General features: G+C 43.2%; 1 protein-coding gene across 1 annotated transcript; it reads left to right on the forward strand.

The window, feature by feature from the left end:
• The first annotated feature begins 8,169 nt into the window (after nt 1-8,169).
• On the forward strand, nt 8,170-17,937 carry SPX (spexin hormone). The gene is made up of 6 exons (XM_061640426.1): nt 8,170-8,175; nt 9,786-9,866; nt 11,946-12,003; nt 14,044-14,106; nt 16,181-16,304; nt 17,928-17,937. Exons 1-6 carry the CDS (start codon nt 8,170-8,172, stop codon nt 17,935-17,937), a joined length of 342 nt encoding a protein of 113 aa, XP_061496410.1.
• Nucleotides 17,938-18,944: the final 1,007 nt, after the last annotated feature.

The following is an 18,944-nucleotide window of genomic DNA, read 5'->3' on the forward strand; positions in this document are numbered from 1 at the left end:
TGGAAGTCGCTGATTCATAGGGTCGCCATAAATTGTAATCTACTTGAAGGCACACAACAACAACAACAACAACAATTAAATCCTCATGAAAATGAAAATTCTCCAGCATTTTAGTGTGAATTTATCCTAATAAACATATTTTTGTATGCAGTTTTAACTATAGTACACATTTCTTGCAAGCAATTTCTCCTAAAATAATGCATTGTATATGTTGCTTTTATGAATATATTCATTTTTATGCACACTTTTACCTAATATATGCATTTGTGTATGGTTGGAGAGCTTCATCACAAAATCCGGATAGTGTGAACTTCAAATGTTGGCTGATTTTTGGTTCTCATATTATTTTGTAAAGTGCGAATTTGATACATTCACCTTTAAATTCATACTGAATTGAATTTCTGCTCCATCCCCAAGCACTAGTTATGATAGCTGGTGTTCTTCTTCCACTGCCAGAGGCAGCATGTCTCTGAATATCTCTCTGGGAACTGCAAGCAGGGAGAGCGCTGTTGGATTCATGTTCTGTTTGCAGTCTTCCCACAGGCATCCACCTGGCCACTGTGAGAACAGGATGTTGGACTAGGTGGGTCTTTGGCCTGATCCAGCAGTTCTTCTTATGTTCTTCCTTCTTCTGGCTCTTTGTAACTGGGCTGGACAGCACTTCAAACAGAGCTGCCTTTCCCAACCTTTGGGTCCCCAGATGTTGCTGGACTACAGTTCCTTTAATTTCTGACCATTGGCCATGCTGGCTGGGGCTGAAGAGAGTTGTAATCCAGCAACATCTGGGGACCCAAACAGAGGATGCCTTTAACCAGAGTAGTCTTTGCCAGCCTTGTGCCTTCCAAAGGCTTTGAACTACAAAGTCCCAATAGCCCCAGCCAGCACAGCTATATAACGCTGGGCCTGATGGGACTTAACATCTGAACGGCACCTCCAGATGTTGTGAAGGCTGAACTAGAGGACTGTCCTCTGTAAAGAGTCTTGTAGGCTTCTGATAGGCATCTATGAGCACAAGAGCACTCTCCCCTCTTGCCATTTCCAGCAACTGGTACTCAGAAGCATACTGCCTACAACCTTGGAGGAAGAACATAGCCATTATGGCTAGTAGCCACTGATAGTCTTATCCTCCGTGTATTTATCTAAACCTCTTTTAAAGCCATCCAGGATGGCGGCCATCACTATTTCCCATGGGAGCAAATTCCATAGTTTCACTATGCACTGTGTGAAGAAGTACTTTCTTTTGTCTGCCTCAAATCCAGAGCTTGGAAAAGTTACTTTTTTGAACTACAACTCCCATCAGCCCAGTCCGGTGGCCATGCTGGCTGGGGCTGATGGGAGTTGTAGTTCAAAAAAGTAACTTTTCCAAGCTCTGCTCAAATCTTCCAACATACAGTGTTGTTGAATGGCCCCAAGAGAGCCAGTGTGGTGTAGTGGTTAAGGTGTTGGACTACGACCTGGGAGACCAGGGTTCGAATCCCCCCACAGCCATGTAGCTCACTGGGTGACCTTGGGCCTGTCATTGCCTCTCGGTCTCAGAGGAAGGCAATGGTAAACCACCTCTGAATGCCGCTTACCATGAAGACCCTATTGATAGGGTCGCCGTTGGAATTGACTTGAAGGCAGGCCGTTTCCATTTTCTGAATGGCCCCAAGTCCTAGTATTATGAAAGAAGGAGAAAAAACCTCTCTATCCACCTTCTCCACACCTTGCAAAACAGGCACATAATAGTGGCTGTGCAGGGTTTATGGGAAGAACTGTAGCTCAGTGGTAGAGCATCTGACTTGCATGCAGAAGGACTCGGGTTCAGTCCCTCACATCTCCAGGCAGGACTGGGGGAGACCCCTGCCTAAAACCCCAGGAAGCCACTGTCAGTCAGTGGAGGTAGTACTCTGAGCCAGATGGGCCAATGGTCTGACTCAGTATAAGGCAGCGTCCTACATTCCTGTGTTTAATGGCAGTCTGGCCAAGAGATATCTGGGTGAATTAATAGGGGGAGGCATAAGAACATCAGAGAAGCATCAGGCCAGTGGCCAACCTAAACCAGCATCCTGTTCTCACAGTGGCCAACCAGATGACCCCATGGGAAGCCCACAAGCAGGTCCTGAGAGCAACAGCACTCTCCCCACTTGTGATTCCCAAAAGCTGGTATTCAGAGGCATACTGCCTCTGACAGTGGAGGTGGAACATAGCCTTCTTCTTCTTCTTCTTCTTCTTCTTCTTCTTCTTGGTAACGTGGTGTGACTTCAGCATATGATGAAAACTACATAATGAAAGTGGCATGCTTTTGACAAGACTTATGATATACATGCCATAAAGTGTAGGCAACTGCAAACTCAGGGATAAAGAATAACTCCCCTCAAAAGTTCACTCTAGCACTTGGGGCTGTATGATGGGCTACGTCAAGGTAGACAGACCACTGCCCTTTCAAAGGTCTTTCAGTCAGAGCAAAGCATCCGTGGAGTTCCCTTTAACAAGGGGCCCTGCTGCTCGGCTGATCTTCTCTTCTCAAGGCTGACTTCAGAATATTGATTATGTGGCAAAGCTAATGTCTCGTCTATGTTCAATCAAATAGGAAATGGAAGGTTTATGTCATGCCTTTTCTTCATCCAGAACTCATCAACGAGAGCTGTCGGAAGGGAAGGGAACATGTTAATTTCTTTTGACGTGTTATATACCTGGAGTTTCTGAAAAAAGATCAGAAAGATTTGTTCAGAACTCCCCACGAGACATATGTGCACATGTACACCTACCTAATTTCTTGATCTTAATATTATATAGTGGTAAGATATAATCTTTTCAAGATATAGATAAGATTACAAAGGGTTGTATGCAATGAAACCGTCCTATTTGTGCAAGGGCTTCTGCTTGTGAAATGGAAGTTCTCCTCCCTTTCCTCTCCCTGCTCACTCCCTTCCCAATCATCTCTAGACCATTGGGGAAACATCCAGAACAAATTTTGGGGGTGCATTAGGAGAGGGAGAAGACATTCTGTAAGCACAAATGGGATGACTTTGTTGGATACGACTTGATGTCTTGGGTATCAAATGGTTGAAGTCAGGGCCAGCCCAAAATATTTTCCTGCCTGGGGAAAAGGATAAGATGGTGCCCCCACCCCTAATTCAATTAACAGAATCCAAATGGACAGGCAGCTGGACCTTATTTTAACACTGCAATGGGATAGCATCCTCCAGTGCTCCTGAGGGCAGCTGGTTAATTTAGGGTATTATAATGGGCTTGCGGTGCCCATAGCTCTGATCTCCAACAGCTGAAATAAAATCCGGACAAGACTGAGGTGTTGATGGTGAGCAGAAATGCTAACCAGGATCAAAGCTTGGAAAAGTTACTTTTTTGAACTACAACTCCCATCAGTCCCAGCCAGCATGGCCACTGGATTGGGCTGATGGGAGTTGTAGTTCAAAAAAGTAACTTTTCCAAGCTCTGACCAGGATTGGGGGTTGTTGGCCCACTCTGGATGGGGTTGCATTCCCCATGAAGGAGCAGAATTCAGGGGGTCCTCCTGGATCTGGCTTTGCTGCTGGAGGATCAGGCAGTGGCGGTGGCGAAAGGGCTTTCACTCAGCTGTTGGGCCAGCTGTGGCCCTTTCTTGGATGCTCAGATCTGACCACCCTCACTCATGCCCTAGTCACATCATATTTGGATTACTCGCATTTGGATTACTGTAATGCATTCTATTTGGGGCTGCCTTTGGAGACTACTCAGAAGCTTCAGCTGGTTCAAAATGCAGCTGCCAATATGCTAACTAAAAAAAGCCACTTTGAGCACATTATGCCTGTGCTAAAAGAGCTACGCAGGCTCCCAATTTGGTACTCAAAGTGCTGGGTTTGACCATTAAAGCCCTAAATGGTTTGGGACCTAGGTATCTGTCTGCTCGCCTTCCCCTCATTAGTCATGCCCATCGCACAAGAGGCAGGGAAGAGGGCACTTCCGGGAAGGGTGACTTAGCCTGTGCCTGCTTTTGAGACGGGCTCCTGCCTCAAAAGAAGCTTATTCAGATATATCAGTCAGTTTTTTCTTTTTTTTTTGACTGATTAAACTTCTCCCGGGTAGGGAGAAACGAAGAGATTAACCTCAAAGCCTATTTTTGTTGGGACGACCAGATCTCATTAATTTATGGGACGAGGTCCAGCCGACGAAGGTGGGACGGATTTTCAACAGCAAGCTCTATCTGTTAAAGCGAACGTTCATCTTATCTTCTAAGAGAGAACGCACTAACAGGCAAGCACCCTTCTTTCTATATTTTTCTTTTACTTGACTTAAATTGTTGCTGTTTAAAAGAGATTTGCCAGATTGATCGGTTTTTGACATCTCACTGGGGAGCCGTAACTTCTCTCTGCTACGCACTAATTAATAGCTTATCTCTGTTTTTGTTGCAAAAAGCTGTCCTGGATTTGCATTCTAAAGATACACACAGAAGAGGGATTTCTATTCCAGATTTTTATTTTGAAAAATATTATACTGTTTTGAGACTACTCTCTTTTTGGTCTATTTTATTTTGACGAATCTGTTTCTTGACGATTGCCATTAATTGTTTCGATCCTGGGAACTGCATTTTGTTTACTTAACTATTGGAGAGATAAGGCTGTCTGCACTGTTTATACTGTGATGTCACCAAGTTTGGAGTATTAACCCAATTGTTGCTGAAATAAGAAGTGGTTTTCCTATATTTTTTCTTTTAAAATGGCAATTAAGAAAGTGGCTGAAAATCTGGAAATAACTATGTTTCAGAAAATAATGGATGAGATTGAGATAACGAAAATTGAATTGAGTAAAATGAAGCAGGAGATTAAAGATATAAGGGTCCCTGTGAGAGAGGTGACCCTGGAAGGGGTCCCTGTGAGAGAGGAGACCCCGGAGATTGGAACAGGGGTCCCTGTGAGAGAGGAGACCCTGGAGACTGGAATAGGGGTCCCTGTGAGAGAGGAGATCCCGGAGATTGGAACCAACGTGGAACAGGAACAAGATTTGGAGTCTATGGACTTTAGAAATAAAATCTATTGTTTGGAACTCAATGTTATCTCTGAAGAAATGAATGAAGATTCTAGAGATAAAGTTATCAATGGCATGGATAATCTTCTGGACTGGAATGATGTGATGGAGCCCAATATAGAGAAAATCTATGGAATTAACTGCAGCCATGTGACAATGGAAAAACTTTTAAGAGATGACCCAGTGCATTTTGAAAAAAAGAACAGAGATATGATTTTACAGCAGTATTTCAGCAACCTATTCAGAATGGATGGCAAGAAAATATTTGGGATAGAGGTAATTCCCATCAGACTCTTACTATATGACTATGGCTTTGACAGCAAGATTATTATGGAATACTGATAATGGAAGATTGGATATTGAAATTACTGGACTTAACAAGACTACTGAAGATGGAAGATGGAAAATGGAACTAATAGAGATAATAGAACAATGGCTACTGAAATTATTGAACCTAACAGATTCTGATGTGATGGATTAATTGAAATGTTTATTTTGACTATGGTTATGACAATAAGATTATCATAATTAGTAATGAGATGGATTAATCGATATGCTTATCTGGAAAAAAAAATTGATAGATATATTTCTTAAAGAATTGAAACCTCTCTTTGACTTTTTGTGGAAAGAATAAAGTAATGTTTATGAGATTTGATGATTAAGTAAGATAACTACTGGAGGAAAGTGATTTTATAATATGACTTAAGAGACAGGATTGTTATATATTATAGACTTATAACTGATTTGATCTTTGACAAATGGGAAGTCAATATTTTACTCTTTATTTTTTATTTTTGTTTTTTTTTTCTTTTTTTCTTTTTGTTTAACTATTTTTGATTTTGTTTTTTGTCTTTGAATGTTTTATGATTTTGTCTTGTATGTTTTATGAAAATCTGAATAAAAATTATTGAAAAAAAAAAAAAAAGAGGCAGGGAAGAGGGCCTGTTGCAAGTGCCTACTATGTCTGAAGTCTGACTGGTGAATACTCACAACAGATCCTTTTCTGTCATGGCTCCTAGACTATGCAATGTCCTCCCCTGTGTGATAAGATCAGCCTCCTATTTCCCATTTTTAGACAACTGCTGAAGACCCATATTTTTATTCAAGCATTTGCTTAAATTTTTACCCCTTCGTATGGATTTTTTAAAAGGATTTTATGGATTTCTTTATGTATGGTTCTTTCTATGTTTTTGTTTCTTTAAATTTCTGTATGATTTTATTTATGCTTTGCATTTTTACATCTATGTAATCCACCTCACGATTCCGGGTGAGAGGCAGACAACAAAATCATCATCATCTGCCTGTGGTGATTGCCTTATTATAGGCCCAGCCCTGGCTTGAGTACTTCCACGACAGACAGGAAAGCTGAAATTTGGAACATAGGAATCTGGCTTATACTGAGTCAGCCGTGGGTCCATCTAACTCAGCATTGTCTACAGTGAGTGGCCGTGGGACAGCCCTACCTGGAAATGCCAGGGATTGAACTTGAGACCTTCTGCATGCAAAGTAGGTGCTCTGTCACTGAGCTATGGCACTTCCTCAAGAGACAAAGTAAGATTCTAGTCCTCATGGTTGTGAATAAAGAGCAGGAAGCTGGTGGACTCGCCAAAAAGGTAGAAGGGAAGTTGGAAGATCTCCTCTGGCCGAGGTTTGAAACTGAACCAGTGCTCATAAAAGTTCAGAATCTGAAGACTCTGTGCTTTATAAACCCCTTCATGTTAACTGCTGCTAGAATGGAAGTTGTTACTGGAAAACAGCTGAGGTTTTAACTTATCAGTCGTGGCTGTTGTGGCTGTGGCACATTGCCATGGCAGAAAAATTGACTTTCAAAGTAAAGTTAATGCAGGGTAAAGCAAAGGCAACAGGCTTTTGAACATGTTTATAATGTGTGCTCGGGATCATTGTGCTTCAGTGTCTACATCAGCCAGACTTCTTAAACTTTGCAATTGTGACTAACACTTACCTGTACCAGATAAGAACAGAAAGAGATGCTAACTGATGTTCTGATTCTCAAGTCTTATCATTTTTTCCCTCTCTCCAATCTATCCAGGTGCACTCTAGGGGAGGGGAGTGGGAAATGTCTGTTACTATTTGCTATTTTACACTTATAGATGTTGGATTATATTTGTTACATCACTTACCTCTGTATGCTCATTGCATTACTTACCTGCACTGGATATCAGTGACTTACCTGTTCACAGCATATGGAAACAACAACAACAATAAATGCTCACAATCTGGAGTGCAACAGGTTCCCCAGCCTTGATATAGTTTAATGATAACCACTTTCAAGGAGAAGGAGAAATTTTGGCAGTGGCAGGCAGAAACATATCTATAAATCATGGCACCTTTTGTTGTTTTACAAATTAACCACTTCAGGTTCATGACCAAAACCTATCATGCTGTGGGGGGATGTCTACTGCAGGGATTGGTCCTAAGTGTAGTTTGGAGGTAGCCAACGTGATATCCTCTAGACATTGTTGGTCTACAACTCCCATTGGACCCAGCCAGCATGACCAGAGGTCAGGGATCATGGGAGTTGGAGCCCATCAACATCTGGAAGGCAGCACATTGGCTACCCATGATGTAGTTAGAAGATGTTTTTCACTGATTTTTGTCCGTTGAAAGAGAAGCTTGTAGCATTAATTGAAAAAAAAACAGTTTAAAGCAGTTGTGTGCTGATACACTAAGGTCATGATGAAGATAATGTGCTACCTTTACACAGGGTTGCATCCTTTTATCACAGTCATCAGTGATGAGGAAATTCCCATGCTAAGGCCTCTCATTGATACCTTCCGAGTCTGTGAGAGTCTTACTCCTTCAGCAATAAGGGTGATGGTTTTATTGCTGGGTACTGATGCTGATATATTCACCTAGTGTGGTGAGTGTATATATGTCAGAAGTGTCCATCCTTCATTCATTTGGGCAACTTCCCCTGAAGCTCTGTAAACATCCTCCCCCATCTCCAGAAGTTGTCAGCCACTCTGCATCTTCTTGTCTGGGCTTGACAAGTAGTCCCTTTTGAATGTTCTACTCTTCCTCCAAAGGGGGAGGGCATCTGCACATGGAAGACTTAAATAGGGATTCCTACATGACAACCACATCACATATTGTATGCAAGGCATTCTACAGTGACCAAAGACTTTGGATCATCAGGAGAAGATGAAGGTATGTGGGGATAATAGTTATTTGTTATTGATTTTGGGTTGACCATATTTATATATTATTGCTAGGAATTGCAAGGTATGGCATGCACTATTCTAATGGCTCAATTAGAAATGCACCAGCACATGTAGGTGTGTGGAAAAGTAATAGAATCAATCATAACTAGTTAACAGGGATGAAAAGATCTGTCCGTTTCAGTTCTCTCAGTTTCCCATTCTTCCATTCTTAAATTTGGTTCTCCACATGTGTGTAGCAATTTGCAATTTTAAAAAAACCCTGTTTTTTAAAAAAAACAACTGTTAACTGTTTTAAACTGTTTTTTTTAAATTATGTCTACTGTTTTAATATTGGTTTTGAGCACCAGTTTAAATGAATGTTTTATACTATTTTATATAAGCCACATATATTGATTAAATGGAAATTAAACTTCTAAAAAATGCACATATTTTAATACTGGCAATGCCAACAAAGGCTGCAGTGGGACTGTTTGAGAGCTGTGAGACCCAGCCTCAAATCAGCGGCGATGATACTAGTTGGCTAACTAGAGATAGAGGAGAAATTCAATTCAGTTTGCATTTAAAAGTGAACCTACCTAATTTGCCCTTTCTGAAACAAAACCAGAACTGGAGGAGGGGGAAAATCCATCCTTTGAAATTCACACTTCTCTGAATTTTGCAGTGCTCTCCAGCCAAGTAAGGTGTACAAAAATGCATATAGTATGATAAAGGGAGCTTATAAATAAATATATTCCTGCAAAGAGCATACAGAAATGCATTACATTAGGGGAAATTGCTTTTCAAAAATGTGTATAGTTGGAGAAATGTGTTAGGCTAAATGGCATACAAAAATGTGTGTATTAGGAGGAATTTGCACCAAAATGCAGACGAATTTTCATGAGTTTTTTTTTTTTTTAAAAAAGAAGAAGCATGAACTGATGTAGAAATATGGAGAGCTAAAGACTGGAAAAATCAGAAACAGAGAAACCGAAATAGACAGATTCGCCCATTCCTACTGCTAACACTTGCTAGGCATCCAGAGGAAGGTGCGGGGGTAAATGAGCAGGAGGTAGATGCAGGGGAGGAGGAGAAGCTGGCCACTTGGCCTTCTGGGACTGTTAAGGAGCCCATGGGTCAGATGCTTCCTGAAGGAAAAGGGGAACGAGCATCCCTACAGACCCTTTTAGTTGTTAGGACCCGCAGAGGTGACCCTCTTCATAGTTCCACCAACCTCAGAAGTTTGGGAGCTGGTGGCCCAGGAGAGGGCATTCTCTGTGGCTTCCCCCAAGTTGTGGATTCTCTTCCCACAAAGGTCCTCTTGGCACTTTCTTTATCTAGCTTCCATCGTATGATGACTTTGCTCTGGGCTTTGACACTTGAGATAGGTGTTGTCAAGACCCACCCTGTTCCTGTGGCTATAATTTGTTTTCAACTGTTTTTAATATTGAATTTTAAATTGTTGTCACTCACTCTGGGACCTGATAGTGAAAGATGGGTAATAAATTGAAAATACCACCACCACCATAACTATTCAGGAAAGTGCTGCAGATTTTTCTTCTTCTAGAGTGGGGCAGAGGGTAATGTTGCTTTGTGGTCTTGGCTGCTTTCCCATTCCAGGGGCTTCTCCGGGGGACCGCCACTGCCCTGGCCTTGTTGCTTTCAGCTTCCTTCATCTCTTATTCCAGGAGTGCTCCTCAGGTAAAGGCACAGTTTGGGGTTTATTATTGGCTCAGCTGCGCAGAGCAAAACTCATAGAGAAGTCCACTGTTCATGGCACATCATCTAATTCGGAAGGAATCTTTTTCCACCCAAGGGCCACATGTCCTTCTGGGGAACCTTCCAAGGGCCGCATGCCAGTGGTTGGACGTGGCTAGAGACAAAGTGGGCTCAGCAACAAATATGAATTTTACCTTTGTACAGTAGAGTAGTTTCTACACACATTCGCACAGCCCTGTCTAATCCTCCATCCAGGAGGTAGTATGAGAGTTCAAGGACATATGTGGGCAAAAGCACTCAAGGAGAGTGCAAATCAGGGCCAGTGATGAGTGCGGCCTGGGGAGAGTTCTGACAGCCAGAGAGAGAAGCTGGGAGGTTGACCACTCCTGATCTAAGTCATGTGGGGGAGAGAAGAATCTCTGGCCCTCCAGATATTGCTGTACTTCAAGTTCCATCTGTCCTGGCCAGCGTGGCTGATGTTCAGGAGATGATGGGATCACAACATCTGAAAGGTCAACGGTTCTTCTTTCCTTCTCTAAATGCTGACTGATATTGGTAGGTACTTAAAAGATTTGGGGCGCAGGGCAGCCCATTTCTGAGAATAATTAGGTATGCCAACATTTTGCAGAGGTGTCCAAGGCTGAAGCATTGAGGGGGAGGAAGACTTCCAAAACAATTTAATGCCTGGACAGAACAAGCCAGCCAGGATGGAAAGGGGGGAGGAGTTTTTTTCACCATTCCTCCCTTTTCTATCTTCAGTTTTTCCTTTAAAGTAACTATGCCAGCTCCAAGGCTAGTGTAGCTTTCTGCCCATTTTCTAGAGGAGGGAGATGATATCTGGAGAATGAGAGGCATTTGGATCCGGCAGATCTATCCCTGACATGCCCTCTTGAATACCACCCCCTTTTGGCTGGCCCATGGAGTAGCACTGTTGAGGAGTGGACCTCAGCAGCAGTCTTCCTTCTCTTTGGACAGACCTCCCCCCTCCTGAAAATGTAGAAACGGGAGCCACTGCGGCTCACTGGAGCTGAATGTGAAAGATCTTGGGTTCAAGACCCACATGCTTGTAAGAACATGAGAACAGTCTGCTGGATCAGGCCAGTGGTCCATCTAGTCCAGCATTCTGTTCTCAGAGTAGCCGGCCAGATGACTCTGGAAAGTCTGCAAGCAGGACCTGAGTGCAAAGAGCACTCTTCCCTCCTGCGGTTACCGCAACTGTTATTTGGAAACATATTGCCAGCAGCTAAGCAGAGAACAGCTGATATAGCACAGTGGAGAGGACAGTGGAGAGGACAGCCTGGCTGGGAGTCCAGAGTCTGTGAGTTCAAATCCCCAAAAGAACCCCTCAGATCTAATGAGCAGGCAGAAAATTAAAAGCGGCTAAAGGCCTAATCGGCTGGTATAGCACAGTGGAGAGGAGAGCCTGGCTGGGAGTCCAGAGTCTGTGAGTTCAAATCCCCACTCGTGTCTCCTGGGTGTCAAGGGCCAGCTAAAGATCACCCCACAGTGAGTGGCTCAGGGGTTACATGCTCTGCCGCCTGTGCAGCTGTGGGCAAGCTGCATAGTCCCAAGGAGCCCAGTTGCCCCCCAGCTGGCAGTTGCGGACAAGAAAGGGGATGGCTTGTGCAGCTGTGGCAAGCGGAGCAGGCTCCAGCCAGCTAGGGAGGACTAGCTTCAGAGGGAGGCAATGGTAAACCCCTTCTGAATACAGCTTACCATGAACACCCTATTCATAGGGTAGCCATAAGTTGGGATCGACTTGAAGGGAGTCCATTTCTATTTCATGGAGGCAGAGCATAGCCATTGTGTCTAGTAGCCACCAATAGCCTTATCCTCCATGAATTTGTCTAATCTTCTTTTGAAGCCATCCAAGTTGGTGGCCATCACTGTAGCTTGTGCCTGCTGGATCATCTTGGACAGGTCACTTATTTAGCCTGCTCCCATCTCACAGGGGGGTTGTCAATAGATATGAGATAAAGAGCGACAAAAAACCACTTTGTTCATTAATATGAATCTACTGATTGTTTTCCCACCCACCCCCTTTCTTGTTGTGGTGCGAAGGATCACCTGCAGAGAAGGAACTGGACTCCACAGGCTATGCTCTATTTAAAGGGTGCACGTAAGTCTCCTCATTGCCAATTTCTCTTTAGAAGAAGAGGAGAGGTTGTTTAAAGCAGGTCCTTTCTCCCTAGGAATCCTTTGTTTTCTGGGAGTGGGGTGGGTGGATCTCTGTTTATATTTCAGTAGAGGCAACACATTGAATCCAACTTCAGCGTGATCTATCAGGCCCTGGAAACAACAACCTTTCCCTCTCCACCCGCTCAGTACTTAATAATGATGAAGACAGACACATCAAAATGTCAAAATGACTATAGTTACAAAGTGGGGTGGGGAACCACAAAAACAAGAGATAAAATATGACTTAAATCAGGGGAAAACAACAACCGGTCAAAACCGATCACAGCATGTTTATAAGCTAGCCAATGGTAGGGATGGGTGAGAATTTCGATTCAGTTCGCATTTCAAGTGGAATATATCCAATTCACAATTTCCGAAACAATATGAGAACCGAAACACAGCCATCCTTTGAAATTCACATTTATTAGAATGTTGGGATGCAGTTTGCCAATTAAACAATATTTACAAAAATGCATACATTGGGGGGAAAGTGTGCAAAAAATGAATACGAGTGAAAATAACAGGCAAAAAGGCATGAAATTATGAGAAATGGCTTGCAAGAATGTGTAGCTTTGTCAAAACTGCCTACTAAAATGGTGGAGAATTTTCATGAGGTTTTTTTTTAAAAAAAATTTGCAGATCGCTGCTGAAATGTAGAGAACTGAATTTAACATTGGGAAAATGAGAAAGTGAGAGAACCGAAACAGACAGCTCTTTCCATCCCTAGCCTATGGTCAGGGCCATCCCAAGACTTTGAGTTGCATTCAGTATAGCCCTAAGGAGATTGTTCCATCAGCACAAGCATTTCTGCTTGTTCAACAGAATGATCTCTCCTCTCCCCCCCATTGGGTGTTCTGGGAGTTGTCCCACTCCGCTGGAACAGATATGGAGAAGGTGAGGGGGCACTCAGGGAGAGGAGAGGAGGGAAAGTCCTGTTGCACTAACAGGAATCCTTGCTCTAGCTTCCCTCAGGGTGCAGGATACACTTGTAAATAACACCAGTCTGGAGGGGCCCCAAGAGTCTCCTGCAGCATCAGAGAGGGTTTGGGGGCAGGAGTAAGGGGCAGCAGATGAACATGAGTTGGAGAAGGCTGAGCAGAGAGGAATGGCCTTAATTTATGGAAAGATTGGCAGGCACATCCCGCTCCCTTCCATTCAGAGCACTAAGCAGTTCTGAGCATTTATTTGTACTGTTACCAGCCACGCACAAATCTGCTCATGCAATGTAGAGGTGTGGCAATAGAACCTGCCTATTAAAATGACACCATGCAGGTGACAAATGCCCCCCCCTTCCAAAAGAAATGCCTGAAGGACCTTCCACACCAGTAGTGACTGCAAATGTATGCTGGGTTATTTTTACTTGTTATATTTTCTGTAGTAAAGGAAAATCCAGATTAAAGGAAGCCAAAGTAGAGGGTGGCATTTTGATGACAACAGCCTTGTGTGGATGCCGCACAAAACCTTCTGAGTATGAGCTGCACTGTATCGACCGTAAACGTTTTGGACATGGAAATGACCCCTGTTCTTTAGGGATCCCTCCAGAGTGGTGGTTTTTTGCGCATGTATTAATACCATAGTGCATTAGTGATGGATTTATACTGCACTGTCCACACATCGCTTCGCTGTATTAGTCATTCAGCAGTAGTTCCATAATGTTACTGTATTATTGCTATCTGGAGGGGATCTTTTGTGCTGTAGTGCAACGAAAAAAGGACAACCCCCTTCCCCCCGGAACATTTGTGGCCTAAAAAGTTATGGGATTTCAGCAGAAAGTTACGGGGCATGCTTTGATTAGAAAATCAGCAGTATGCCTGTCTCAAGTCTTTTGCAGGCATAAACAATATTGATAGCAGTATCTCATATAACTGTCCCAGTGCCAGTCATGCATACAAATAATCATGAATGCCCAATAAAAAGGGTCTTGTGGACTGTAAATGTTGCTCGAGAGGTACTATTTCAGCTCCATGTTATTGCATTTCAGAAGGTCGTCGGTTCATCTCAGAGGAGAGTCAGAAGAAGGATCTCTATGACAGGTTGCAGCTAGGTAAGCAGGCCTGTATGTCAAACAGCTTGAGATCAGACACCACCTTCAAAAAAATGTATAAGCTGGTTACTCCTAGCAAAAATATATCCTAATGTTTTTGTTGTATGCTGGCAATCAGATGTGGGGCATGCAGAGCAGATTATATACATGAATGGTAGACCTGTGAGAAAATCAAAACCTTTTTTTGGTGGGGGGAAAGAGTATTAATATTATCAGAAATACTGTTAGGCTTAAAAGTGATAATGCAACCAGAACATCATTATGTAGCGGGCAATCTACTAACTGCAGCAAAAATGTTAAGAGTAGCTGGTGAAGATGATGGGAGATGGGGTACGTCAAAACAGTTATGGTCCATACATCTCTGGAGATACTCCTGCAATGCCTTCCTCCTCTTCTGACCTCACCTTGCCTCCATCAGGGGTTGCTGGTTCAGCTGAGGCAGTTGCTGCCAAGGCTGAGAGTACTGTTGCATCAGGTCCTGCTTGCTTCCTGTAGGAAGAACAGCACACCAGACTAGATGGGCCATTGGCCTCATCCAGCAAGACGCACCTTATGTTCTCATGCTGCTGCTGTTGCTGCCGCCGGGGCTGCTGGCATGGAGGTTGCTGTCTCTTCTTCCACCCTGCGCACAAACAAGAACTCTTGCCCTTTTCTACCACCTGAGCCTTCATTGGACTCAGCTGCATCCCAGCGCATGTACCATTCTGACTGCTTCCAGTGATCCCACCAATCAGCTGATCAGGGGGATCAGCTGCGGAGTGGGACTTGGCCACTGAGAAGCCAGGCACACTCCCTGTACCCACACTTGATCTAGTTGGGAGCTGACAAAGCCAAATGGTGCACTCAAATAATTCCAGCTGAACAAGGGTGGTTTAAGAGAACGTGGTACATTTCCGAGATGCCTAAACTTCCTGAAACAGGACAATTTAAGAGAAGGAAGACCGAATGAAGAATAGTTAGATGGAACTTGGTTCCCCTGCACCAATTACATGGAGAATAAGTATAATCTGGAACTATGTAAAACTACTTCATCACAGGATTAAACCTGAGATTATATAAAATGAGATTATATAATATGAATCAGATTTTGAAAAGAGGCTATAAGTGAAAAGCCTGATTTTTTTTAGTTGTGCTACTTAATTGTAAATCTGTATATGTATATTTTCTATTCTAGTGTAATTATAATAGTAGTATTAGTAGTAATATAAATTGCAATATGCTCAAGGCAGCTAATCCTTGGCAATAAAATGATCAGAATGAAAAACTTAGAATCTTAACTTTAAAAGCTTTCTAGTAAAGTGATGCTAGGCACAGTGGACATGAGGAGAGAAAGGAACACAATTCCTTTTGCATATGTTATACGTAGAATGAATGTGCATAGCACAGAGGCAGGGGAAGATCTGTAGCCCTCCAGATAGCTGGATTTCATCTCCCATTATTCCTGACCGTTGGTAGACCGGCTTGGGTCGATGAGAGTTGTTCAACAGTGCTAAACAACAAATCATTAAACTAAAATCAGCAGGAGAAAGGACCATCGCTCAGTGCTTTGCATGCACCGCTTTGCATGCAGAGGTTCCCAGGTTCAGTCACAGCATCTTCAGGTAGAGCTGGGAGAAACTCCTGTCTGCAACCCTTGAGAGTCGCTGCCAGTTAGTGTAAGACAATACTGAGCAAGATGGACCAATGGTCTGATTCAGTATAAGGCAGCTTCCTATGTTTCTAACATCTCGATGGCTACAGGCTCCCCATCTCTGCACAGAGATTTCTCTCTGCAAGTGGAAGCCAAGTTTGTTCCTGCCTTACAACTCATGGTTTGTTTGGGGAAAACAAACTACAAACCCTGGTTTGGACGTAAAGCTAAACCAGACCATAGTTTGCTTGCTGGCAGTGCAGCAACAATGGGCGCAGGGGAAGAGCAAAGTGCCCACAATTTCAGCAGCGTGCATCAGTGTAGTGCTAATTTGCATTAAACCATAGTATAGTTTAACTATGGTTTCATGTGATGCCCATTGACTAATTTTTTCTAACGTTTACAAGCAGAAAAAAATACATGTGGGTTTTTTTGTCCTTGCAGAAACACGGAGCCAACATGTGAACCCTCTAACCCTTTCTGAAGCTACGGCACTGTTTCTTTCCTCCTTACGAAAAGCACACGAGGAAGGTAAAAGGTCATTTTGCTCCAGGAGTTCCTTCGCAGTGTACTGTGAATCCAAAGCAACTTGTAGCTCCTTTATCATTATCAGTCCCCCAGTGCTGCAGCTGTTTGCCTGGTTATGTGGTTCTGCCAGTCTTGCAAGGTCAGCTGTTGCACCCCTCTTGCTTGTGCTATTGCCTTCTGAGGCAAGATTAGTGGCAATGCGTGAGAGGGCTTTTTCTGTGGTGGCACCCTGTCCGTGGAACTCTCTACCCCAGGAGGGTAGGGTATCCTCTTTATTTGTGTTCTGCCAGCAACTGAAAACATTCCTTTTAAAACAAGCTTTTGACTGGGTTGCTGCATCATGTGTTGACTGTGAATGTGCTGCTATTTTTGTTCTTGCTTTTCTGCTGCTTTTAGTTTGATAATTTGTGCTTTAGTGGATGGATCGTTGTTGCCTTTAGTATTTGCTTTGATGCTCGCAAGCTGCTTTGAGCAACTCCTTTGTGGAGGGGAAAAGTGGGTCATACATTTTAAGAATAATAAATTATAACACCAAGCCCTCTTGTAGAATGCTACCTCTTTTTGTTCTAATAGATGAAGCAGAATTTGAGGAGAAGCCTGGATATGTTGCTGATGGCCTGTTGAACTGGTGAAAGATTTTTGTGTATAGATGAAAAGGTCCTATGACATGTACTTAAAAAGAAAAGAAAAGTTCAGTAGAAGAAAAAAACCCTCAACTTTCCCATTCATCCGTCCAGTTTTCCTGGCCTCAGCTGCCCTCTGTGTCTTCTCAAGATGAATCACCTTGCAGTATGAATGATAACAATTCAAGGACAGTTTGCAGCTTAGAAACCATTTTTACATGTGTTTATTATAATAATATTGTATATAATGGGCCTTTGGGTTTTTTCCCCCTTTGGTTTTGTAAATTTGTCAAGGGTAAATGCTGAAAATGACTAATAATCATGCATGCCTAGGTAAGTAAGCTTCGGAAGTCAATTCCGCAGTTAGCTGTTTCTCCTCTCTCCAGCAGCAGCCAATTCTGGATGCCACAGGCATATTTATCCTGTTCATGTAGATGTGATTTGTTGTTGTTATGTGCCTTCAGGTTGATTACAACTTATGGTGGCACTTTGAATCAGTGACCTCCAGTAGCATCTGTTGTAAACCACCCTGTTCAGATCTTGTAAGTTCAGGTCTGTGGCTTCTTTTATGGAATCAATCCATCTCTTGTTTGGCCTTCCTCTTTTTCTACTCCCTTCTGTTTTCCCCAGCATTATTCTCATGTGTCCAAAGTATGATTGTGGTCTGGCAGTGGACGTCTTAAAGCAGCAGAGTGCAGGGAGGCGAGGTAGAGGATTCCCCCTCACCCCTCTCCCATCTTCTGCTTTCTCCTTCTATGAGTTAACCCTCCCTCCCCCTCACTTTCTAGCCAAACCAATGAGTGCATGTTTAATAACCTTATGGTCCTCCAGATGTTGCTGGACTTCCACCATCCCTGACCATTGACCATACTGGCTGGGGCTGATGGGAGTCTCGATCCAACAACATCTGGAGGGCCACAGCTTCCCCATCCCTGCCTTAGGTAAGACCAGTCAGTAATCAGTGACCATCCTCAGTTAAGTTGCACTTCCTCCCCATTTCCAATCCATTTTTCCTGTTTTTTCTGTTTCTGTCTTCCCAGGGAGTTGTAATAGAGTTGAGTTTTTGGGAGAAGTCTGGTATAGGCTGCTGTTTTCATATATACACCGTCTGGACACTGGGTTGTATTCAACTAAATCCTACTCAGAATAGACCCAGTGACAATAATGAACCTAAGTTGTTATGTCCATTAACTTCAATGGGTCTACTCTGCATAGGGCTAGCATTGACTCCCACTCACTGTGAACAGATCCAGAACAATGTTGACTGCTCCTCTGACCTTTTGTGTTCAGTCAATTTACACAGAAATATGAAAGTTGCAATAGTTTGTGGTTTATTATGTATCTGGACAAGTTGAGAGTTACATGTTGTCTGGAACTGGAAGTAACCAGTTAATAATAACTAGATGTTTTGTGGTCTGCTGGTTTACAACAAAATATTCAAGTTACTTCTACAGTGGCTTTTAAAACTGGCAGAAAATGACTATTCTTTGGAATCCAAGATAAGCAGGACAATTAAAAGCAGGGACGGCCCCTTAAAGTCCTTTAGCTTAAAATTCCCATATAGGGATCCCTGGTCACAGAACAGATTTTTCAAATATTTCTAAGATTATAGTTCTGAGATGGAGAAGCTGTGGGAAGAGAATGCCAACCACAAAATGCAGAAAATATTCAGCTGCTTCTTAAACATTCCTTGGGGTTTTCTGTTGCATTTCTGAGGCATTCACAAAAGTAAGCAGTCATTTTCAAAAGATTATAAGCAGCCAAGGATATGGCTGGTTAAATCAAATCAATATCTGAAGTTCATCCTCCCCAACCTGAAGGGTGTTGTTAGGGGGTAGCCCAGACGGCCTGAGTGCCCCAACTCTTTTGTGGTGGGCTCTAGATGGCTTGTCCCTTCCTCCCCCTTTTCAAAACATTATACACAGGGCCAGCTCTAAAGGGCGGCCAAGTGGGGCCCTGGCTGATGCCCCCTAGGCTCCCCTTCCGTAATCCAAGGCAGGATTGCTGCCGTGGATCACAGGGTAGGAGCTTCCGAGCAGCCTGCTATTCCCCTGCTC

The sequence above is a fragment of the Rhineura floridana genome, chromosome 8 (genome assembly GCF_030035675.1).
Source record: "Rhineura floridana isolate rRhiFlo1 chromosome 8, rRhiFlo1.hap2, whole genome shotgun sequence".
Taxonomy (NCBI): domain Eukaryota; kingdom Metazoa; phylum Chordata; class Lepidosauria; order Squamata; family Rhineuridae; genus Rhineura; species Rhineura floridana.